Source organism: Ambystoma mexicanum, chromosome 11 (assembly GCF_040938575.1).
Source record: "Ambystoma mexicanum isolate Mex_15411 chromosome 11, UKY_AmexF1_1, whole genome shotgun sequence".
NCBI lineage: Eukaryota > Metazoa > Chordata > Amphibia > Caudata > Ambystomatidae > Ambystoma > Ambystoma mexicanum.
This window is the reverse complement of record NC_090934.1, coordinates 1,108,066,447-1,108,091,273: the sequence shown is the minus strand read 5'-3', so window position 1 is coordinate 1,108,091,273 and position 24,827 is coordinate 1,108,066,447. Positions and strand designations below refer to the sequence as shown.

Genomic DNA, 24,827 nt, shown 5'->3' with positions numbered 1-24,827 from the left:
ATCCTTTCTTCCTGCCTAAGGTGGTTGCCGATTTTCATTTGAACAAGCCGTCTTCTTTCCTAAACTGGCATCTGATGCTGAGAGTTTTACACAACTTGCACGCCAGGCGAGCCCTGAGGTTTTACCTCGATAGAATGAGTACGCTCAGAAGCTCATACTCTTTCTCACATTCGGAGACCTGAAGGGGAAACCAGCTTCCAAAGCAAGTATTCCCAGCTGGATGGCCCCTCGTTTTTCAGTAGCCTAAAGCATTCAAGGCCTTCATCATCGAAGAGTATCCATGCTCATCTACTCTATGGCAAAGTGACAGCTGTTGCCTTCCAAAGTATGTCCCTTGGGAGTCCATCGCCAAGGTGGCTCTGTGGGCCTCTCCATCGGCTTTACCTGAGCTCAAGGCTGATGCCCAATTTGGCTAGGATGTTCTCAAGAACTTATTCCTGTGAAGGGATTTTCCCATCCACCCATACTACCTATGGAGTGTGCTTGGGAATCTCCCACAAGTATGGAGGAAAGGGTATGGTATGTAGGCGTATAACAAAGTTACTCACCGTAGTTACTACCTTACTCCTAGTCCATAGTCTCCTTTCCTCCATACGCCCACTGTCCCCTCTAATAGGTCTCCTCTATTATTGCTTAAATGGTCTCAGACCTGCCGATAGAACAGGAGGGAAGGGCAAAAATTACATTTTTGATGCTTTTTGACAAAAGTGCTCCGTCCCACCCCAAACGACGGAATGTCCCACAAGTATGGAGTAAAGGGGAATATGGACTAGGAGTAAGGTAGTCTCTACGGTGAGTAACTTTGTTATTGGGTTGCATGGAGTGCCTGGCCCAGTATACTCTGATTCAGCTGAGAATGAATAGGAGATCCAGACCATCCTGGATTCCAGGGTTTGAGAGGAGGTTCGCAATATTTTGTGGATTGGAAATGTTATGGTCCAGAAGAGAGATCTTGGGTGGGTGCAGAGGAGGTTCATGCTCCTAGATTGATTTGGCTATTTCATCATTTTAGACCCGAGAAACCAGGCCCTGGGACAGGGCATTATGGAGAGAGGGCGTACGGTCAGGTTTCTTTTTGCTTAAAAGCTAGGAAAGGTCCTTGGCTGCTTAGGTCAGGTGTGAGGTGCAAGAAGGGTGCTGGATTCTAAAATTGTTGTACTATTGCTAAGAAAATCAAAACCCAATTTTCCTTAACACTTCTATTGTAGGAGGCAGGAGTGACCCCAGTCCAAGATGGAGCCACTAACTCTCAGTGTTGATTGGTCCTTCAGCTTCAGTGAGGTAGTTTGGAATCCTGTTAAAGGTTGTAAACTGCCTTTCATTCAGACACTCAGTTAAGGTTGCTGTTTTTTGAGCTCCACAGAAAAGAAAGATCCATAGAAAAAACGGAAGGAAAGATATCCAAAACAAGATCAGAGTGAAGTAAAGAGCAGAGTCAAAACAAGAAGCACTGACTAGAGCAGTAACTGAAGCTAAGTGAAGTTTGAATTTCTTTTAAAGAAAAGCTAAAATGAAATGGTAAATAATTTAATGTAAATATCCATGGTTTGCAACCTTGTTCCTGAAGTAGTTGCCAAATTGAGTCTCTTGCGTAGCGTCATATGAACTGTAAAAGCAAACATTTAAGAGTGAATTAATAAATTCTTGTGCGCAAGTCAGCGCTTAACTAAAACTAAAGACGTGTTCTATGGTGTGGCACACGCTCTGTAATAACTACTCATTCGAGCGGGTACACCGTCCCTTTTCGGTACTGCAGCCGTCGGGTAGGCACAAGCATTGTGAGGGACCCAAGAGTAAAGGTCCTCTGGAAACGTTGCAGCATGCGTACGTATTACACAACAACCTGGCAGCGCGTCAGGAAAACCCTCCCTTTGAAGTGACCGCTGAACTTCGCTCGTTTCGTGTGAGTGAGCGCGGCACATCTAAGGCGGCGCATAGGTGACTTTACAGACTCTAGAAGTGGAGGTCAACGCAAGGAGACCCAAGTAGGCAATTGGAAAAGAAAATTAAAATGAGACAATTTATGATGGTTTCTTGAAAAAAAGGTTTGTGTGCAGAGTTCTTAGGATGTTAGTTTAGGATTGCATTGTTCAAGCTTTTAGTTTTCTGAATCATGACACTGTTTGGGAGAAAAAGTTAACACTAAAGTGAAAAGGTTTCTAAAGGCCATCTAAAGTCACAGCAGAGGGCTTAGAAAAAGAATACAGAACCTCAAGTAGAGTTGAGACAGTCTGTCAAGTTTTGAGGCTTGAGAAAAGGAGTTCTGAGGAGCCAAGTTCTACAGCCTTTTCAGCAGAAATCAAAGGCTCACAGGTACAATTAGGTTTCTTGGGAAGTTACGCGCAGGGAGTTAGGGAACATTCAACTGAGTAATGTAATATCTGTATGTTTGTTCACAGGTTAAAGAGGGGAGTCTAATCAAGTGCAAGGCTTCAGAGGGTCTGGTTTATTTTATCCACTTCCCCTTTCCCCTCACAGTGGTGAGCCCTGCAATTTTTAATTAGAAGATTGTAGAGTGGGTGATCCCAGGGGGTCTGTGGGTCCATCGTCTGCTCCTGCAGGAAGAAGGAACTGGGACCCGATACTTATAGTGAAAGCCGTAATGTATGCGTAAGAGGAAAAGCATTTCATTTTCCATTGTTGAACTATTCCCGGAGTGGTTGCGTGTCTCCAATTAAAGAGTGGATACTAGCTGAAGCATTCTGAAAACCCCAATGTTGACTTTCACAATTGTTACAAGTATATACAGCATCAAAGAAAGGTTGCATGTGGCCAATTATGATTACCAACAGGAGTTAGAAAGCTTTGCCGTGATATTACGTAGCACTTGAAGTTATTTAAGGTTAAAGATCTACCTTAAAGAATGATCTTAGATGCCTACATCTTTTTCCATTGCAGTCTAAACCTTGTAGTATTAAGAACAATTTTTCTTTAAATGCAGAAGTTGTACTAACCAGAAGAACAAGCATTGCCCAAGCTAAGAGGTGACGCCTTTCTCTAGTGAAGCAAGCCCTGTTTAGGACCATCAACCTGATCCGCAAAGTTGTTAAAGGTACAGTGTCCTCTGATACAAGTGTGACATTGTTACCCGAAGTTGGAAGTGTGGCAATACAGCTTCAGGGTAGCTAATGGAACCAAGAAGGTGTGAATAAATCCGGGGAAGGGAGCAGGGTGATTGTAAAGAAGATTTAGAAAACAATCTGTAAGGCTGTGACTGCTGACGTTGAAAGTCACTCTTGAAGCAGAGGCAGATTATACTTGTGGCAGTAAGGCTGACCGAAGAGGCTGCCCTTTTCTTGGAGTATAGGAAAGAGTGCCTTGCCTTCCTGTAGAGGTTGAAGTGTCTTGTCTGTATATGGCTAATAATCCTGAAATATAAAGTTGAAGCAGACATACCTGAACTGTGGTTGTGTATAACATTGTCAGTGAATGTTACATTGAACTTGGATGAAGTAGTGGCATAATGTGGAACAAAGAAGTATGTTCCCATGGTAACAGTAATAGAAGGTTGGTTTTCAAGAGGAAAGCAACAACCCAAGAAGAAGCATCCTGACAATTATACCAAATACACTGCAGAGGTCATAACCACTTGTAAAGTTGTGGAAGGAGAATTTGTCAATCTATTCTTTGAACTGTGGCAAAACAATCTTGGAAAGAGGATATCCAGGATTACCCTTGGTGTTTACTTGGTTGGAATTGGAGGGGGATCTTTTCAACTGAAAGCTGAAGAACTGTTACCAGTGGATTTTTGTTTGATGAACTTTTGTTTTACTTGTAACTTATCAGAACTGGCTCAAGACTTTACTGTTCCTTTTTGAACATTTGGAAAGTTGACTTTCGACAATCCTGGGGAAGGGATTTACCAAGGACAAGTTAAGGTCATCCAAAATACTGGTTACTTGTTGTTCACTCTTTGGTTGTTTATGATTTACTTTTAATGTTTTGCTGTTTAGTGTGAGGGCCAGATTGTTATGAGTTATTCCCTTAGCCTTTAGACTAGGTAGTGAATTCCCTGATTAGCAAGGATTTATTAGAAACCCTTTTCTTTAATAAAATGTTTAACTGTGAGAAAAACACAAGCAGTTGTCCGCCTCGCATTAATGGCCCATCACGCTTGGCAATGCATGTTAAGGCCGAGGTAGCAAAAACCAAACTAAGTAAAAGAACAGATTAGGGTAGTCCTGAAAGTGGCATGGAAGACAAATGTGCACATTTCCACAAGGCATTTTCTCCATGTTAAAGAGGTCTAGTGTAAAAATCTTATTTCAAATGTTTCCAGCCTACACAGGGGAGTTTCAACTAGCTACTGATAGGCTGATCATATAGTAGAGTATTCGCCATACAAACAGAGAAGCTGATTACCATGCATAATTGTATATGTAAGAGAAGCAACTTTGCATTTAATTCGGGAGTGCATTGCAGTCATGATTGTTGAGTGTTATACAGCATGCCCTGCAATAGGGTTCAAGGAGAAAGTGGGCCCAGAACACATTAACAGAATGGGTACGGATAAGGGACTGCAATTTAGGTAATTTATCCCATGTTGATGGGCAGTCAAAGTGGGCTGAAGTGGCCATGGGAATACAAGATGTGTCAAATATCTCAACCAACATTACCCTCAAAGAGGAAGAAAGGAATGTAATGTATGTATTTATTTTGGGCGCTTAGTTGTGCAAAATACATTATTCTGCGTGTTGATCTAAGTATTTGTGGACAGTAAAGACACTTTGATAATATTGCAGACATCAACTGATTGGTGTGCCTTAGAGATTCTGACTGTCTAAACTGTACGAGTTCGCCATTCTATGCTGTAATAAGGACTGTGTTGCATATTTAATCTAAAACTATGAACTAAACTCTATTGATGTATGTAACTCTTGTATCTGCCCTTGTAGTCACCCTTTATCAATGTACCTAAGAGACCACCGTGTCATAAGTCACCTCTAATTCAATATTCCTACAAATACTTTGTAACAGCGCCTCGATGCCCCTGGGCTGCAAGTGCGCTATACAAATGGAAATAAATAAATAAGCTTTCACCTTGAGGCTTTGTACAACAGTATTAGTAAAGCTGGCCAAAGTTAGAGATCTGCTACACCGCACAACGCACTTCATACAAGGCTGATGAAATCCCCCAAACTTCACATCCAGAGCAAAATGTCCTTATCCAATATATCTTTAAAAAATAAAAAAGCCAAGAAACCAAAAGACAAAAAGAATAAAATGAAAGCAAAGAAAATGGAGCCACAAAAAGGAAAAAAAAATGTGTTGCGGAAAAAAACAAATGTAAGTAAAACAGGTGCCAGGAACATCCACCTGTATCACTGAAGTAAGGACTCATTAATGGCACAGAACACTTATTTCCCCATCTTGTGTCATCATAAAAGAAATGCATTACCAAAATGGCTGCACTACAAACATATTGCTAAACCAGAGAAGCTATGGTAATTCTTTTAACAAAAAACGTTCAGAGGCCCTCCCTTTTGATGCGACTTATTGTAGGGCAGTATTCTAAAAGAATTTCAATCTAAATAAAAACTATTTAAGCAAAACGGTGCAATTTGTCTGGGATAAAGTGAAACTTTGAAAGAAAACCTTTACATTGCAATAAGGAAAGAAAACAGACAAAACATTGTCACAAGATAGGTTTAAAAAATTCATATGCCTACTGGAAAAACATGATGTGAAATAGTACTGTGTATTTAAATTATCAGACACTGTACTGGCTTTATTCAAATGTTTTGAATTATCAAAGCAGTATCAAGGAAGTTAATGTTAGAAATTATGAAGTAACTGTTTAAAATCACTTTTTATAATTTTGCACACAAATAGAATAATTACTGTTATTGAAACTGATATTTACATTTGGGACCTTGATATATATCGCGCTGGCGAAAGCCCTTTCGGGGGGCACTGCTCAACAGCGGACAAGATGGCCGCTTGACTCTGGAGTTCTGTGTCTTGGATCCCGCAACTATCATTTGGCACCCTTGCGATAAGGGACCGGGACTGTGGTGGACCAGATTGTGAAACCCGATTGCACAGGGACAGCAGGGTTCTGAGACACTGAGGGGCTGCCTGAAGCACAGTGTACCGTACTGTCTCCCCAGAGGGAGACCTTGGTCAGCGGAGCAAGTGGACGACTATGCTGTGTCCTACCTTGAAGTCCCTGGGAACTACTGAGGCACTGGCGGTAAGCAGAGGTGTCCTGACTACCCTCTGCTGTGCACTGGTCACCTGGCTACCCTCTGTTCTTGGGCCCAGTTCCCCTTCCTTGCCAGCTGCACACCTGCACTGACTCCAGGGCAACCTCTGCACTTGGGAGCTGTTTCTGTATCCCTACAGCTGTAACGCTCACCTGGTTCCCACGGGGGCGCTGGTCTAGTCTGGATTGCTGTGGCCTCTTCTAGCGTGATGCGCAGGCCCGGAACACCGATTGGACAGGACCTCCAAATCGTGCTTGCCTGGCCCGTAGGAATATCCTTCTGCAGATGAGAAAGGGGATTAACAGTCTGCAGAATAGTGTGCTAGCTCCCCCCTTCGTTCCTCTCTAACTTCCTCCAAACCCCGGTTTAAGCTCACGTTATGGTTTGGAAGGATGAACTCTCCATCCTGCTTCTGGTGCAGGGGCGCGCGTTCGTCCAGTTACTTCACTGGTTTTCAGAATGGCGCAGGCAAAATCCACTTGACTTTCCTGAGCGATGCGCCGTAAGTATGAAAGTTCATAGTACAAGTGAGGCCCCCTTTATGTTGTCTTTCTGACCTGTGATCTGTCCTTTATTTCAGGTGCAGAATGAAGGCGATGCGTCGAGGGGTTAAACTGCTGAGGTGAGTAGTGATGAGGGCGATCCCTCTAAATGTCCTTATCATTCCCCAGAAATGTCTCTTGTCCTTTCCCCATAGGGGCCGGGGTACGGTACCTGCCAACGGGGCGGCGCCGACCCGAAATGTGGAAGAAAAGCCGGTAAGTATTATGGCTGTTAATCAGGCTTTCCTTCTGTGTTCCTTCTGCTCACCTTTTGTTTCTTCCTCTCTCCCCTAGGTGCAGAGATGTGGCGTTCGATGCTGACAGCCGCGATGGAGCCGGGAGATGTCTCGAGGACAGGTGAGTGAAGTGTGGAGCTGCAGCGAGCAACGCGATGCTTTTAAATGGAAGTCTTTCTTCAGGGATACTGGCGAGAAGATTCCGGATGCAGGTAAGAAGTTTGAAATAGTCCTTGGTTTTCACCTTTCTCTTCTCTTCCTTCCTTCCTTGCAGGTCTTCCAGGTTCGAGGCGGGCGTGGCTGGAGTCCAGGAGCAGACACGGTGAGCGTTAAGCTGCAGGAAGCAGAACGGGAAGCATGAGCTGCTGTCTGGGCGTGGCTTAAATAGCCTCCAAAGAAGTCCCAGGTATGTATCCTTCCCCAACTAAGTATGTATCCTTCCCTGGCCACCCCCGAGTGAAAAAATAGTCCCTATGAAAAAATAGTCCCTTTCAGGTCTCAGGGAGGCCTGAAGCGTGCAGCATGGTCCGCATCAGGTAAGTGCACAAAACACCTCCCTTTATGAGCCTGGCGCCTATGGCGCCAGGACTGATGTCCTACATGAGTCTGGCGCCAAAGGCGCCAGGTCTGAGTCCAAAGAGCCCCTATAAGGGGCCGCTGGGCTTTTACCCGAGGGCCTGATGCCTGCTTCCGGGGGTGCTGGGCCTGGCCTGGTGCTCCGGGGGTAGGCATCATGACAACAGCCCCCACCAGCTCTTGGTACTTAATGTCTTCACTTGCCACAAGCTGGCCACACTTTTTACTTATTGTTTTATTTATTATTACTGTTGATCCTATGTACTGCACTGCACCCTCCCTCTTTCCCCTGGCACTTTCCCTCCCCCCCTCCTCCTCCTCCTCTGCACTTGCGCGATGTCAATGTCACTCGGCCTAGTAAGATCGTTGTCTCCGTCTTCCCTCTGTTCCTCCTCCCTTGCCTCGTCACGCCTTTAAACACTTGTGTACAGCCTTGTTGTAAATGCCATATCATATCAACCTGTTCCCCTGCATTGTTGCCCAGTCGCAAGACTGTTGTCGTGTGAATGTGCTGATTAAGGCTGCCAGCCAATGGCCTCCTCAATCCTGTGCCGCTACGAAAACCTGGACCTGCAGCCTCCTGCTGACCAGTGGTGAATGGAGACCTCTCCAGAGGGTTGTTGCCAGGCTCTTTCTTGCTGGGCCGACCCTCTGGAGGCTTCTGCGTACTTCTGGTCTCACAGATCCTCCTGCCTGGAAACGTTCTCTGCCTGTGGATATACAGAGCTGTGCGGCTCCCCCTGCCTGCATATTTCCTAATCACCCGACGATTGTGTGGGCCTGCCGACCGCCATACCGGGATCTCTGCTGGCTAGTACGAGTGGGGAGGGCCTGGTTTATGCAATACTAGAGCTGTGTGCGCAGCCGACATGGGAGAGGCCCGGCTCGTGGTGGCCATTGCAGGAGGGGCATTGATCCTCCTGAGCTGCCTAGGTCTAGGAGGGGATGGGGGGGGGATGTAATTACTGCTGTAAAATACAGATATATAATTTTTTGGGGAAGGCGATGTGTAAACAGGCGAGGTATCATTAAACTCACGTTTTAGACTCATACAGTTTAAGATAATGAATAGGTACCCCTAAACACCAGCCAAGCTACATCTTTTTACATAAGAATCGTCAGAAAAGTGTCCTGCTGTAGAGGGAAGGATGCCAACCACATGCACATGCATGGTCCGGTCCCTTACTAACTTAATTCTGGTTTCATGTGTGCACTAAACTCAAAGCTAACACAGGGGTCGAGATTAACACAACCCCGATTACATGTCTGTTTGGTGTCTTCAACAGAACTACCTGTTCATAAACATGTGCCTCCTACTTGCGAAAAAATGCATGCTAACTAATTGGATACATTTAAAGCCTTCAGTCAAGGAACAATGGATGAAGGATATTATTTGGGCAACGAGAAGGAATAATTCTGGACAGCAATGCTGCCTACAGCGACCAGGGATGTCATTTGGGGGGTAGCTATGGGTCGCAGCTGCCACCCCTGCTGCCCCCCTTTATCCCTGGCCTGGCAATGAAAACAGTTCGTTATAGCGCTTTCCTCGGCTAAGGACCTCGCCTCTCTATTTGCACCTCAGTAAGTAAGGGAAAGCTGGCTCAAGGGACTGACTGTTCACTATTTAATCTTCCAAGGGTCGACAGGTGAACTTTGCCTGAAGGCACAGGAAATACAATTCAATGTTATGATTGCTGTGCACCTAGTGGCCCCTGCATCGTCTGCATGGTGCTTCCCATTTGTTAAACACTTTGTGAATAGCTCAATGAGGCAAACTTTCCCCTCCGCTCTGGGGCCAGCGCCAGCCTGTACTTAGGGATGCAGGCATGATCAAGTGATCCAGTCATTACATCCATGACAAAGATACATTTAGTTAGGGACAGGGGCATAGTGTTTGGTTGGGGGTGGGAGCCATGGGACATAGTGTTTGGTTGGGGGTGAGGGACAGGGGGCATAGTGTTTGGTTGGGGGTGAGGGGACCATGGGGCATAGTGTTTGGTTGGGGGTGAGGGGGGCCATGGAGCATAGTGTTTGGTTGGGGGTGTGGGGGGCATAGTGTTTGGTTGGGGGTGGGAGCCATGGGGCATAGTGTTTGGTTGGGGGTGAGGGACAGGGGGCATAGTGTTTGGTTGGGGGTGAGGGGACCATGGGGCATAGTGTTTGGTTGGGGGTGAGGGAGGGCCATGGGGCATAGTGTTTGGTTGGCGGTGTGGGGGGCAGAGTGTTTGGTTGGGGGTGGGAGCCATGGGGCATAGTGTTTGGTTGGGGGTGGGGCACAGGGGGCATAGTGTTTGGTTGGGGGTGAGGGGACCATGGGGCATAGTGTTTGGTTGGGGGTGAGGGGGGGACAGGGGGCATAGTGTTTGGTTGGGGGCATAGTGTTTGGTTGGGGGTGGGAGCCATGGGGCATAGTGTTGCACTCCAAGAGTGAACTCAATAATAAAGCTAAACAGGCACAGTTAGGAGATGTACATCCTTTGCTTTTTTGAGGAAACCTGACTCAACGAAGGCCATACTCCTCTTGGGCAACCCAAACAGCAAACTATAGCAGTCCAAAATACCGGAATGTCCAATCAAGGGTCAATAAAATATATATAATTTAATTAAACAGACGATATACAATAACTAAATCGAAATAAATGATAACAATGGAAAATGTGCAATAAAAATCGTTACCCCTCAAAAACATTCTTTTTCCATGTGTTTAATACACATTGGGGGTTAAAAAGCTTCCTGACATGTCCCGCCTACCGCCCCGCCCACTTTTACATTTCGGCCCACTATAGCCCTCATGTAAGGTACTTTTCGGCCCTCTGTCAAAATCAGTTGTGCACCCCTGATTTAGTACTACTGAATTGGGCCATAATAACGGCTATTATGACAGCGTTTAGAAGAGGGCGGAATTCCGCATTAGGCGCTATATAAAGACAGATCTTATTGGTTTGTCAATGGGTCCAGTAAACTGGCCCCAAGTGTAGATGCATGTGAGTCTCACCAAACCAGTAAAGCTTGGGTGAGGATTCTCACGGTGTCAAGTGAGGTGACCAGGCAGATGACTGAGGCTGTCCAGCTCTTCCCCTATACACACCAGTGGTACCAAGCTGCTGCAGTCCGAAAGGATCATTTGAAGTTGAGGAAGACTACATATGAAATACAGTTTGATATGGGAAAGCCCAAAACTGGAGAGGTGATCGGGCTAAAGGGAGTAACTGGTTAGTTGGATGAATGTTTTGAAAAACGGAAAACGCGATGCTGTGAGATTTAGGAGCCCTTTCACAACGCAAAACGTACGGGACAACACACCCTAAATGTCAGGGAGGCTAACCCTTCAAGGGGAAGGGCAAACTTATTTGTGTATGGGGCATCTAACTTCTTTGCGCATTCTAATGGGACTATTCTAGTGCATTTTCAATGTTACAAGCAGTTAACTCTCCCCTTTAAGTCTGGAAACAGCTACTTTAGGACTGCTGTGAGAATGAGCTGTGTCATGTCCGCTTTCTACCCTTCCAATCACTCATCTGCAAAGCAAGTACTAACCCCACATGATTTCAATTGCCTAAAAATGTATGCATATGAATGGTGCTAACTGCGAAATGCTTTACATTAGTAATTGCAAGGCCTTAGTTAACAGCGAAACCCAGGTGCCGTTTAACATGTGTCCTGTACTCTCTGGCCATGGCTCTGTAGGTGTGCCAGGTCGAGTCAACAGAACCCAAAATTTGGGGGGCGGGGTCGCTGAAGCCCGGTCAGCTCAATGGTGTTGGCCACTGACTTCATGTTTGTATGCTAGCCACAAACTATATTTGAATATAGTTAATCTGAATGGCACTATTATTATACTTTGTCACTGAAAAGCTGGCTGTTTGTAAGGGTGGAATTTGTTGACAATAGCAATAACCAAAAAATAATGTCAAACTTGCCAAAAGGCTGAAAGTTCACAAGTAAAAATACATGTTCAAACTCCACTTTCTTTGCAAGTTCCATAACACATGGGGACAGGTGCATGCATTCTGATAGTGCTGACTCAGTCCTTCATCCTCAAAATGAATTTAGCACCAATAAACTAGGTAATAAGAATATCTATTATTTTGGTTTTCAGACGCTTGAGGAATCCGGCATGAAGCGCTATATAAAAATCCTGTTATAATGTATTCTAGGGAGCACATTACAAACTGTAGGCTACTACCGAGAGATAAACGCAGCTCACCATTTATTGTTGCCAATTACACCTTGTCAATGACTCACAGAACATGTACCTTCTGTGACATGAATATTAAACAATTCATGGAATCCTGTTGCCAAGATTATGCTGGTTCACAGAGTATCGCTGTATACAACTGTACAAACTACACTTTCTACGTACTCTAGCTGTTGGGAACAAAGTCTTTGTTGCTCTTATTTGTGCTCTATGACAAGCTTAAGAATAGGCATTCAGACATGTTTTTACTTTTTGGTGCCACTTACATAATGTTTGCTTTATGGACAGCTGTGACAGTGCTTCTTTGGTTGTTTCTAGCGTACTCGAAAGCAAATTCTGCAATGCGCCGGCTCGCTCCCTCCGTGATGAGTTTAATGCTCTGGACTACGCCATCAACAATCTAAAAAGCAAAAACATGGGAAGCTGTGTGTTCACAAAAGCAAACATTTCAGGAACATGAGCAGCAACCTATAAACGCACACTTGTGGCCAAGTCAAAACTTAAAGTAGCACATCTATGAAGGAATTCAAATTGAATATGCCTCGATCCTACTTGGCTTCCCCAGGCGCAACATATGCAACTCCTGGGACAAGCAGCGGCAGGCAGTGTTAGTCCACTATGGTGGTGACTTGTGCAATATATTTTAAAAAACCTCCAAACACAACTTATGGGGCTTGCCATTTTTCAAAAATGTCCAGGCCAAACTTTAAAATGCTACCCAAAACTATTTGGAGAAAGGTTTTAGCTGGTATACAAGCAAGGTGGCATATCCAAAAAACTTCGCGAAGGAAGCATGACTTGATATACAGGTCTGAGTAATAAAATACCTTAAGCCATATTAACTACACATGGAAACCTCATCACTGCCTTGTCTATCCCAAGCGTTTTGAAGTGCAAACACTAATTACTGCACGACCAACTATTAACCCCATGGTAACTTATCACATGGATCATGCTTATGGCAAACAAATATGTAACTCTGTTTCCTTCAAATTTCAAAACCTTCCTCACACATTTTGGCTGACCACGTCACCCTCTCCAAATATCGCCCGGTGTCCTTTCTCCCTTTCCCTAGTCTTCAGACTTAACCACTACCTTTGCAAATAAAATCCCCAACACCATCACGAGTAATGCTTTCACAGATCGCACTCCACAGAGAGCCATGAACCGCATTGAACACTTCATCACACAACAATCATGTATCCCTATTTGTCCTTTTCGACCTATCAGATAATTAGAACATTCTTTTACCAATGATGTCTGCACTTAGCATCATACCCTACTTTTTTGCCCTCACCCAAGAAACAGATCTTGCTTCTTATTGCGCTGCCCCCTGATCTCATGAGACAATATGCCAAGTTCAAGACTTGCTATTTACAAAGAAACATAATAGGAGGTGTTGAGAGAACACCTATAGGGTCGAAAGGCTTTCAAATATAATGCAATATGGACAAATAGACTTAAAGTGGGTGAATGGCAACTCGAAAAAGTGTAAGGGCATTCCTAAATGGTTCCTTATCCTGGTCAGGATTCCCTAATGTAACGTAAACAGTTTCAAAATTATAGGATCAGCTTGCAAAGCTCGCTTCGTGACTTTTCAGTCGCAGGTTTATAGCACCAACGACACCTTTTGGCTTCTCCTGGCGATCCGTGTTCCTCAACTTCCTGACAGATACTGTCAACCTTCAACAAGAAGCTGCCTTTCTAGACTTTTTAGCATGAAGGCAACACACCCCTTCTGGCAAGCATTTTGTCTCCCACTTTGCCTGGGCATTGTCTTAACAATAACTATTTTCTCCCCTCTTGCTAAGCTATTACTTTATATATTTATACAAATTTGGAACCACACATTTTCCAATCAAGCTGAGCAGTTCCTGATGCTCGTGTATACCCAGCGTCATGAAGTAGGGGCGTAGTGCCACCCTAAGCTAGTGGATTCTGGGCGCAATGGTGATATGGGGAGGATCCGCTGATCACCGTCAAGTGGCCAAGGACAATCGATGTACTACATCTCAGGTGAATCTGGACAGCCTAGACCCAACCCAACCCAACCCAACCCAACCCAACCACTGGTCTGTTAAGGCAGTGCAGACCTAGCAGCTCTGCGTCTGACCAAAACCTTTCAGAAACCCTTCAGGGCAATATTAGTATGCCTCTCCAACCCCCCCACCCCCCAACCTAGGGAAGCTAAAGCGCTCTGAGCCTACCCAAACTGATGGCCAGGGAAAAGAAAACGTGCACTATAAAACAGAAGATTTCTGTACACTCCACTATAGCGAGTGTTCAGATACAGTTGACACACTCGCCATTTCAGAACTCTTCGTTGGAGGTCCGAGAGGTAGATGGTGCACTCTGTGGAACTACGGCATGCTGAAACTTGAACAGTGGAAGAAAACAAGTTTCAATAACCTTTTTTCCATAGGTACGAAACTCCCACTGGAGATAGTGTCACTTATTCTTCATTTTCTCAACAGAACACAGAAGGCTGCAAAACGTACTCCGTTTATTCCAGCCCTGAAATCACTTGTTGGTCAAACCAAAGAGCTCAGCACACCGCAATCAGCAGCTGGGAGGGTCAGAGCAGATGCTAAAATCCAAGATGGAAGAAAGGCCATTTGTAGTCTTGGCCTAGCTCCTCTAGCCCATAGCAGCCTTAGGTGTACAAAAGGAAAACCATCACAGCCCGAGAAATTACCAACCATCGGTGCAGACCATCACTGGAAGACCTAACCAGAGGGAAAAGGGAACTCACTATAAAAAAAACTCATCTCCAATCAGGCAGTGTGGTTGGTAGGAGCAGTCAGCTCCGGCTGGAGACTGAAAAGAGATGGAAGAAGCAGAGGCTGGAGAGACAGAGGAGAGTGGAGAAGTGGCAGCTATGGCGACCAGGAAGAGGTGGTGAGTGCCAAGAGGGTCATGGTGAAGGTGGTAGCAGAAGGAGTTAGTGGACAGAAGGAGACGCTGTGAACTGAGGGGGGTGAAGCAAAAAATGAGAATGTCAGGGGGTGAGATTGTAGAGGAGGTGGTGGTGGTGGTGGTGAGGAGGTGACAGAGGAGAGAGCCTGAAAGGGTACAAGAAGACGGGAGGAGGGGTAACCTAGAGAGGAGTTGGTAGGAGCAAAGGAGGAGGTAATGAGAAATAAGGTAGAAGAGGAGGTGGTAACATCAGGAGAAAGTAGGTAGCAGGAGAAAGAGAGAACATCAGGAGAGTATACACCTAGAAGAGGTGACAAAACACAATATGGTAGCAACCTCAGATTTGTAGTGACACAGGAGGCAACATCAGGAGGAGAGAGACCGTGAAGAGGCTCAAGAGAGAACATTACAAGGTTGAAGCAGCAGCCTCATTAAAGGGGATACATCAGACAGTAAGAAAATACATTAGGAGGAGTAAAGTTACAAACACCTATATAGTAAGAACAGGCAGGTCTTCGGGACCTGGTTTACTCTAGTAAGGATTAGATTGTGCAATGAGGTACGAGATAGGGACAGGAAGTTTATTGTGAGCTTGAAATAGGTAGGGAAGGAAGGACTAGAAGGGAGATCCGAAATACAGCAGGGACCACCTTTCTAGTGGCCTCTGTCTGGTACATCAACTAAATCGCCTGTTTACAAGACTCTTCAATAGAGTGAGTCATGGGGTATAGGATCCATCTACATCAGAGAAGGAAGTAGAAGAGTTTAGGACACCCTACAGCCTGCAAATCCATGGGGAAGAGGCAACTCTGTATGAACTGTTTGAATTGAAACATATGCTTCTAAGAGGGAGGTTCATCTGGAACAAAGAACCTAACCCTAGTAGAAACCATCCTGACACCCATTTTGTTTGAGAATATCCTACTTTTTACTGGAGTTGACCAACCTTGTAACAAACGATCAAAAACAAAAGTCTGGTCTTGGAGTCCTCCTTGATCCCAGGTGGAAACCTAGACTTCTTAAACTTAACAAATCTCTCAACATTTTTGTTTAAGTTAAACAATCAATTTATTGTTGCATTAATCAGATGTTCCTCATGGAACATTGTTGGGTCTTGGGTTGAGCGTTGTCCAGTGCGTCCTCCATGCATGTTGTTAGAATGCCGGTGCCTGTGAGTGAATGACTGTTCAGAATAATGGCTGCGTTATGATTTGTGAATGTTATCTGAATGTTATTTGGGCCCGAGCTGTGGATGGACCGGCGGGTATGCTCCTGTCGTATGTGAAATAAATGAAACTGGAACCTGTGAGAGAGATGAACAAGTTACTTCTTACCTTGTAACGTTCTTTCGACGGGATGTTCCTCCGACGTATTCCTCATCTTAGATATATCCTTCCAGCTCTGCTGGCCTCGGAAAATTTTTTCTCTAGAGGGCGCTGCGCGTCGACGTCCCTCGAGTCGATGTCCTTCGACAGCCGCCGTATCGACGCTCGACGTCATCCTGCCTATAAAGGCCGCGCGCAGCGTCCGTTGCTCAGTTCCGTTTTGTAGCCCACAGTATTACTGTCTGGACTAGACTAATCACCCTGAAGGAGCGTAAGCTGCAACAACAAGGGAAGTAGAACTGCGGGGATGGATGGGAGGGTCGATGAGGAATACGTCAGAGGAACATCCCGTCGAAAGAACGTTACAAGGTAAGAAGTAACTTGTTCTTCGAAGGGATTGTGTCCTCCGACGTATTCCTCATCTTAGATAGGCTCCCATAGCAGTATTCTATATTCGGAGGAGGGAGTACTGACTTCACGCTGTCTTCTATTGATGAATAGAATGCAGTACAGCCCTTCCAAACCTAGTCTCTTGACTAGAGGAGGAATCCAGATTGTAAAAACGTGTAAAGGTATGGACAGACAACCATGTAGCGGCCGCACATATGTCTTTAACCGGCACGCCTCTTTTGAGGGCCGATGAAGCTGCAATACCTCTGGTCGAATGAGCCCTAAGGTTTTGAGGGGGCTCTTTCCCTGCCAGTTTATAACATTCCAGAATGGCTAGAATGATCCATCTGGAAATGGTCTGCTTAGTTATTGGTAACCCCAGCTTGTGACCTGCGTAACCTACAAACAGCTGGTCTGCCTGTCTTATCCTGGCTAGTCTACTAATGTAAAAACTTAAAACCCTCCTAGGGTCTAGTCTGTGTAACCTCTCTTCCTCTTTCCCCGGGTGAGGAGGAGGATAGAAAGATGGCAGGGTAATCTTCTGAGAGATATGGAATTCAGAAACTACCTTTGGGAGGAAATTAGGCTTCACTTGCAGGACAACTTTGTCTTTGTGAAAGATTGTATGAGGGGGTTTACAAGAAAGTGCTTGTAATTCGCTCACCCTTCTAGCAGATGTAAGTGCTATTAATAAAACAGTTTTAAGGGTAAGGAATCTTAACGAACAAGAATGGAGAGGTTCGAAAGGTGTACCCATCAGGAAAGTTAGTACTAAGTTTAAATCCCATAGGGGAACTTGGAATGGTCTTGGGGGATAAACATTGGTTAACCCCTTTAGAAACTGTATTACCAAGGGTAATTTGAAATAGGATGGTTCTTCCGCAGTACGCTTAAAGATAGATAGCGCTGCGAGATAGCCCTTAATGGTGCCAACTTGAAGGCCTGAATTTGCCAAATATAGTAGGAAGGACAAAACCATTGGTGTACCACATGAAAATGGGTCGATATTCTGTTCTCTACACCAGCTGCAAAATCTGTTCCAATGGCAGCGGTATGAAGACTTTGTTGCTGGCCTCCTTGCCGAAAGCAACACCTCCATAACATCATCAGGGAGGTCCCAATCCTTGTACCTCAGCCGTTCAGAAGCCAAGCGTGAAGGTTGAGGGTTTTGATGTCTGGATGGAGAACCTGACCTCCCTTCTGTGAGAGTAGGTTCTCTCTGAGAGGAAGTCGAATTGGAGGGCAGATGGACAAGTCTAGAAGGTCCGGGTACCACGTTCTCCTGGCCCAATCCGGGGCAATTAGGATCATGGTTCGCCGGAATCTTCTCAACCTCCTGATCATTTGAGGAATGACAGGGACCGGTGGGAACGCGTACAGAAGCGGAAACTCCCAGTCCACTATGAACGCGTCTCCCAGAGCTCCTCTCGGAGGAAATTCCCTTGAGCAGAACAGGTCGCATTTCCTGTTTAGGCTGGTGGCGAACAGATCTACCTGAGGGGTTCCCCAAAGGGCGAAGATCTCTTGAAGGACTTCCTGAGCTAGCTCCCACTCGTGGGAGACTGTGTTCTGCCTGCTCAGAGCGTCCGCTGTCAAGTTCTTCTCTCCGGCTAGGTGAACTGCCGATAGAGAGATTCCTTCTTGGATTGCCCAAAACCAGAGCTGCATCGCCTCTCTGCACAGGGGTAGTGATCCTACGCCTCCTCTTTTGTTGAGGTAATGCATGGCCACCGTGTTGTCCGTCATTATCAGGACGTTCTTCCCTTGTACAGCTGGCAGGAAAGCCTTCAACGCAAGTCTGATGGCTCTCAGCTCTAACAGGTTGATGTGTAGTCTGGACTCCGATGGAGACCAACGACCGCTGATGGTCAAGTCGTTGGCGTGGGCTCCCCACCCCGTGAGTGAGGCATCCGTGACTACTGTTATCTCCGGCCAGGGTTGCCAAAACTGTTCTCCTTTCAGAATGTTCTCCTGACAGGCCCACCACTGAAGGTCTCGAGCCACCCTGCCGGGAACCTGAAGAAGATCTGTCATTCTCCCTGAGAATTGTGACCACCGAGTCCTCAGTGCCCACTGGAGGGATCTCATTCTCAGGCGAGCCTCTGGCACAAGGAAAATGCAGGATGCCATGAGGCCTAGCAACCTCAAAAAGTCGAAGGCTGGGAGACGTTGGGCATGTTGGAACTTGGTAACCATCTGTAGAATATCTTGAGCCCTCACCTCTGGTGGCGAGGCTTTTCCCAGGGAAGTATCCAGGATCGCTCCTATGAACTGGAGTCTCTGCGATGGTATCATTTGAGACTTCTTTAAATTGAGGGAGAAGCCCAGTTTGTGAAGGGAGTAGCACATGTGATTTAGCTGGATCTGAGCTTGCTCCGGAGAAACAGCCCTGATCAGCCAATCGTCCAGGTAGGGGTAGACGTGAATCCCTTCCCTCCTTAGACTTGCAGCCACTACCGACATTAACTTGGTGAAGACCCTCGGGGCGGAGGTCAGCCCAAATGGCAGTACTCGAAATTGATAGTGAGAGTTGCCAATTGCGAACCTCAGGTATTTCCTGTGTTTGAGATGGATAGGCACATGGAAATAAGCGTCCTGAAGGTCCAGAGATACCAACCAGTCCTGAAACTGAAGGGCCTGGAGGATCTGAGAAAGAGTGACCATCTTGAATTTGTCTTTCCTGAGGAATTTGTTCAATTCTCGCAAGTCCAAGATGGGTCTCAGTCCTCCGTCTTTCTTTGGAATGAGAAAGTAAGGGGAGTACCAGCCCTTGTTCCTCTCCACTACAGGTACCGGCTCTATGGCACCTTTCTCTAGCAGGTCCAAAATTTCCTGCAAGTGGAGCGGATCTGGAGCTTTCTGAGAGCTGATCCCCGGTGGATGACTCTGAGGTATACGTAGGAAAGGCAGGCAGTAACCTTGGGCGACTGTTTCCAATGCCCAAGCATCTGACGTGATAGCCTGCCATACCGTCAGATGTTGAGTCAACCTGCCTCCTACAGGTGTCCTGTGAGGGGAGTCCTCAGAGTGGTTTTGGGGCGGCTGATGCAGATGCCGATGGTAAAGAGGCACCTGCTGTTGCTGCGGCTTTAGAATATCTACCCCGTCCACCTCGGGTAGTTCTTCTTTGACCCCTTTGAGCCGGTCGTCCTCTACCTCTTCCGAATGCGGAGTAGAAGCGAAAGGACTTGCCCCTCGCAGAGGTTCCTGTGGGACGAAAAGGAGTCTGACGGATTGCAGCTCCTAGGGATTTTGCTGCAGCTTTTGAAGTTTGCAGTTTCTCTAAACTGTCATCCGCCTTTTTCCCGAACAAAGAAGAGCCATCGAATGGCATTTTCAAGAGCCTGGCTTGCACATCTGGGGCAAAACCCGACTTTCTCAACCAAGCGAATCTCCTGGTTGATTTACTTGCCGCCATTGCTCTGCTGATACTGTCAGCCGAATCAATGCCCGTCTGGAGGGATTCGCACATAGCGTCTTTACCGTCCTGTATGATATTCAGGAACGCATCCCTTTCTTCTCCCTCTGGGATGCAGTCAGCCGCTGTAGAAGCACACTCCCAAAGTGTATGGCTGAACCTAGCAAGGGTGCATGTAGCATTAACAGACTTTAACGCCATGCTACATGCTGAAAAGACTTTCTTTGCCATAGCATCATATTTTTTATCGTCCCTGTCCTGTGGGACTGTAGGATAAGCCGTCTTGACATCGGTAGAGGATGCTGCTTGTACCACCAGACTTTCTGGGGATGGATGTTTAGACAAAAACTCTGGGTCTGTGGAAGATAGCCTGTACTTTGCAGACAGTTTTTTATTTACTGCTGGTATTACATCTGGGGTTTCCCAGTTTGTCATGATCTTTCTCTGAAGAGCTTTATGAAAGGGCACCACTGGATCCTCTTGTGGGCCTTTGTCAAGAATATCCGTGAGGTCATCTTGCTGGAAAGATTGTGAAGGTGCAGACCACCCCATGAACTCTGTAATCCTGGCCATTAAGGCTCTGTAGGGGGTTTCAGCATGCTCCCCCGGGTCTGGCTTAGCAAAATCCACCTCAGGGGAAGTGTCTAATCCACTTGCCTCATGTAAAGAATCATAAAGATCCTTTAATCTGCGCTCTTCAGAGGAAAATTCCTCTCTAACTGGGGTTACAGGTCCCTGTAACTCAAATGTGCCTTGTTCAGACAAATCACCCTCTTCTAAAATTGAGGATATAGTTCTCAATTGTTCTGAACTCATAAAGGGAGTAAATCCCATTTCCAAGGCGGAGGGTGCCGAACTTGTCATTATTGGCCTCAAAAACATCGATGTCGTCGACGCCGAAGGCTTCGAGCGTGGCGTCGAAAACAGAGGTGGAGGCCTCGAGGACCTCGACAGAATTGGAATTCTACTCGACAATATCGACGCCATCGACGTCGAGGGCCTGGGGATAGTCACTGGATGTGTGGTCACCGTGACTTTTCTTGGCATCGAGGCCGGCGTCGAGTCGACAGACCCGTGTGTCGAAGGTCCCTTCGACAACGGCGTCGAAGACATCGACCTCGACGTCGACGGAACCTTCGTCGACGGCGTCGACGGAACCTTCGAGGAAGGTTTGGAGGTCATAGTCCTGCTCGAGGGTTCGAGACGCGCTCGAGAGGTTTCTTTCGCCGGGTACTGCGACTCGCGGCGTTTTTGACCTTCGGGTCTTTCGACCAGAGCATCGCTCTCGGCAGTCTTCGAGGGGGTCGAGGCCGCTTTCTCGAAGACGCTCATCATATTTTTTCGGAATTCCTCCCATTCAGCCCTGGAACTATGTTTCGTGGGGCAAGGGATTCTTTTTGGCGAAACAGAGGAAGAGGAAGACGGAGAAGGGGATCTTCGACGTCTCCTCTTCAAGTGCTTCGATCTCGAGGAGTGATGAGACCCACTCCGAGACCTGGAGCGCGAATGGTGACGAGGAGACGAATGTCTCGACTTCGTCAACGAAGAAGAAGCTTTAAAAGTCTTACCTTTCTCCAGCTTCCCCCTACGCTCCTTCAGGGCCTTAGCTGTCATGGACATACAGTCCTCGCATTCCGAACAATGGTGTTCAGCTCCCAAGCACCACAGACAATTTCTGTGAGGATCGGTCAACAACATCTTTTTCCCACAATCTTGACATTTTTTGAAGCCGGATCGAGGAGTTGTCGGTTCCGACGAGGAAGCCATAGAGTACGGATCGAATAACTCGAGGTAAATAGGATTAATCTGACTAAGAACTGAGCAACGGTATTCCGAGGCACCGAGTAAGCGCGGAAAAACGGAACTGAGCAACGGATGCTGCGCGCGGCCTTTATAGGCAGGATGACGTCGAGCGTCGATACGGCGGCTGTCGAAGGACATCGACTCGAGGGACGTCGACGCGCAGCGCCCTCTAGAGAAAAAAATTTCCCAGGCCAGCAGAGCTGGAAGGATATATCTAAGATGAGGAATACGTCGGAGGACACAATCCCTTCGAAATATATATACACATATATACATAATCCATGCATCGTCTGGGCCTGCACATACTTCATCAACTTAACACAGCCTTTCTGAAAAAACAATTCAGCTTTAACTAGAGAAATCTATAAACTAATTTCATAATGCAAAACATTACAGCACAGCCCTTCCTCAGTCAAAACGAGTAAATGATTAATAAAAAAATGAAATGCAAACTAAGTTTACAAAAATACTGAATTCATACAAACTGACAAACGTTTAACACATGGTTTTAGTTACTTATCTGTAAATATTGTTCTCCAGCATGGTCTGGCATGAATTTAAATGCTCAGGAATAACCCCAGTCAGGCTGGGAATGAAAAGAAAAAAAATAAGTTTCACTTTCACTTTAAAAACAGTATTTCTCCTCTAAACCAATCACTGTCCTCTGGGTCTTCCTACCCCCATCCATTGACAGTCCTCTTCCTAAACCCCGCCTCTGGCAGCCATCTTCAGATTTGGTAAGCAGTGGCAGTATGACCACTCCATGCCAGACCCATGCTGGAGAAGAACAAGTTACTTACCAACTGTAACTTTCTTTCGATTGGATGTTCCTCCCACGTATTCCTCATTTTATGATAATCGTTATCCCAGCTTCAGCTGCTTCGGAATTTTTTTTCACCAGGGGGAGCTGTGTTTGAGACCGCGGAGTCGATGTCCCTCGAGGGCTGCCGTCGGGCGTCAACGTCATCCGCTGTATAAAGGGCTCGAGCAGCGCCCGTTACATCAGTTCTGTTTTTACGGTGTTCATGGTCACATCAGTTGATCAGGTCTGAAGTCTTTAGTCTCTTAAGGAAGTCAGAGTGCAACTGGCATAAACTGCACGGAGGGGTAGGATGGGAGGGTCGATGAGGAATACGTGAGAGGAACATCCAATCGAAAGAACGTTACAGGTGGTAAGTAACTTGTTCTTCGAATGGATTGTGGCCTCCCGCGTATTCCTCATTTTATGATAGACTCCCATTGCAGTGGTAATTTTGGAGGTGGGAGTACTAGGATTTTTTAATTATGGACAGAATGAAGGACAGCTTTTGCAAATAGTCCTCCTTGGTAAGAAGTAGAGTCCAGGCAGTAGTGCTTTACAAAGGTGTGCATTGATGACCAAGTGGCCGCAGCACAAATATCCTGCACAGGGACACCCCTCTGACGGGCCGTGTAAGTTGCCATGCCTCTGGTTGAATGAGCCCTTAATCCATCTGGAGGCTCTTTTCCAGCCAATTTATAGCACTCCGAGATGGCTAAAATGATCCATCTGGATAGATTTTGTTTAGTTACTGCAAGGCCCAATATATCCAACGAATAGTTGGTCACATTGTCGGAGACTTGTCAATCTGGAAATAACAGCCCGTTTTGGGTCCAGTCTGTGTAACCTTTCCTCTTCCTTACTAGCGTGAGGTAGAGGATAAAAGGAAGGTAGAACAATCTTCTGTGACAGATGAAAATCAGACACTATTTTAGGCAAGAAAGATGGCTTGACTTTTAAAATGACCTTGTCTCTATGGAAAAATAGGGTAAGGAAGCTTACAAGACAGTGCCTGCAACTCACGCTGCGGGCTGATGTTATAGCCACTAACAGAATTGTTTTGAGAGTGAGCAGTCTTAAATGGACAAGAATGTAAAGGCTCGAAAGGAGCACACATGAGAAATTTTAAGACTAGATTTAAAACCCAGGTGGGTACCTGAAAAGGTGTTGGAGGGTATACATATGTCAACCCTTTCAAGAATCGAATTACTAAAGGCATTTTAAAATAGGACACCTCTTCCGAGGAGCGCTTAAAGATGGATAGCGCTGCCAAGTAATCTTTTATCGTTCCAACTTGGAGCCCCAAATTGGCCAAGTGTAAGAGAAAAAGTACTGTTGGGATATTACAAGAAAATGGATCCACATTCTTATTCCAGCACCAGTTGCTGAACTTGTTCCAACTACACAGGTACAGGGATTTTGTTGCTGGCCTTCTGGCCGAAAGCAAAAGCTCCATTACGTCATCCGGGAGGTCCCAATCCTTATATCTTAGCCTCTTAGAAACCATGCGTGAAGGCGGAGTGTCTTGACCTCTGGATGGAGAACCCGACCTTCGTCTTGCGAGAGAAGATCCTCTCTTTGTGGAAGACATATTGGAGGGCAGATGGACATGTCCAGAAGGTCAGGGTACCACGTCCTCCTGGCCCAGTCCGGTGCAATTAGGATCATGGTTTTCCTGAACTTTCTCAACCTCCTGATTACATGAGGAATCACGGGGACTGGAAGAAACGCGTACAGGAGTGGAAACACCCATTCCACTACGAACGCGTCCCCTAGAGCTCCTCTTGGGCAAAATTTCCTTGAGCAATACAATTCACACTTCTGGTTTGTCCTGGTCGCGAATAGATCTACTTGAGGGGTTCCCCAAAGGGTGAGGATCTCTTGAAGGACTTCCTGAGCTAGCTCCCATTCGTGGGAGGCTGTGCTCTGCCTGCTCAGAGCATCTGCCGCCATATTTAGGTCTCCGGCTAGGTGAACTGCCGATGGAGAGATTCCTTCTAGCATTGCCCAGAACCAGAGCTGCATTGCCTCTCTGCACTGTGGAAGTGATCCTACGCCTCCACTTTTGTTGAGGTAGTACATGGCCACTGTGTTGTCCATCATGATCAGAACATTCCTTCCCTTCTACAGAGGGCAGAAAAGCTTTCAGCGCTAGTCTGATAGCTCTCAGCTCCAAAAGGTTGATGTGTAGTTTGGAATCCGATGGAGACCAACAACCACTGATTGTCAGATCATTGGTGTGGTCTCCCCACCCCGTAAGTGAGGTGTCCGTCACTACCGTTATCTCTGGCCATGGTTGCCAAAACGGTTCCCCCTTGAGGATATTCTCCTTGCAAGCCCACCATAGAAGATCTTAAGTCACTTTGGTTGGGACTTGTAGAAGATCTGACATCTCCCCAGAAAACTGGGACCATTGAG

General features: G+C 46.2%; 1 protein-coding gene across 1 annotated transcript in view; it reads right to left on the bottom strand.

The window, feature by feature from the left end:
* IDH3A (isocitrate dehydrogenase (NAD(+)) 3 catalytic subunit alpha) overlaps positions 1 to 24,827 on the bottom strand; it is a 456,350-nt gene that overhangs the window by 198,022 nt on the left and 233,501 nt on the right. The window contains exon 6 of the mRNA XM_069624412.1: positions 12,025 to 12,158. Within this exon, the coding sequence (XP_069480513.1) occupies positions 12,025 to 12,158 (134 nt within the window). The remainder of the gene's footprint in view (positions 1 to 12,024; positions 12,159 to 24,827) is intronic.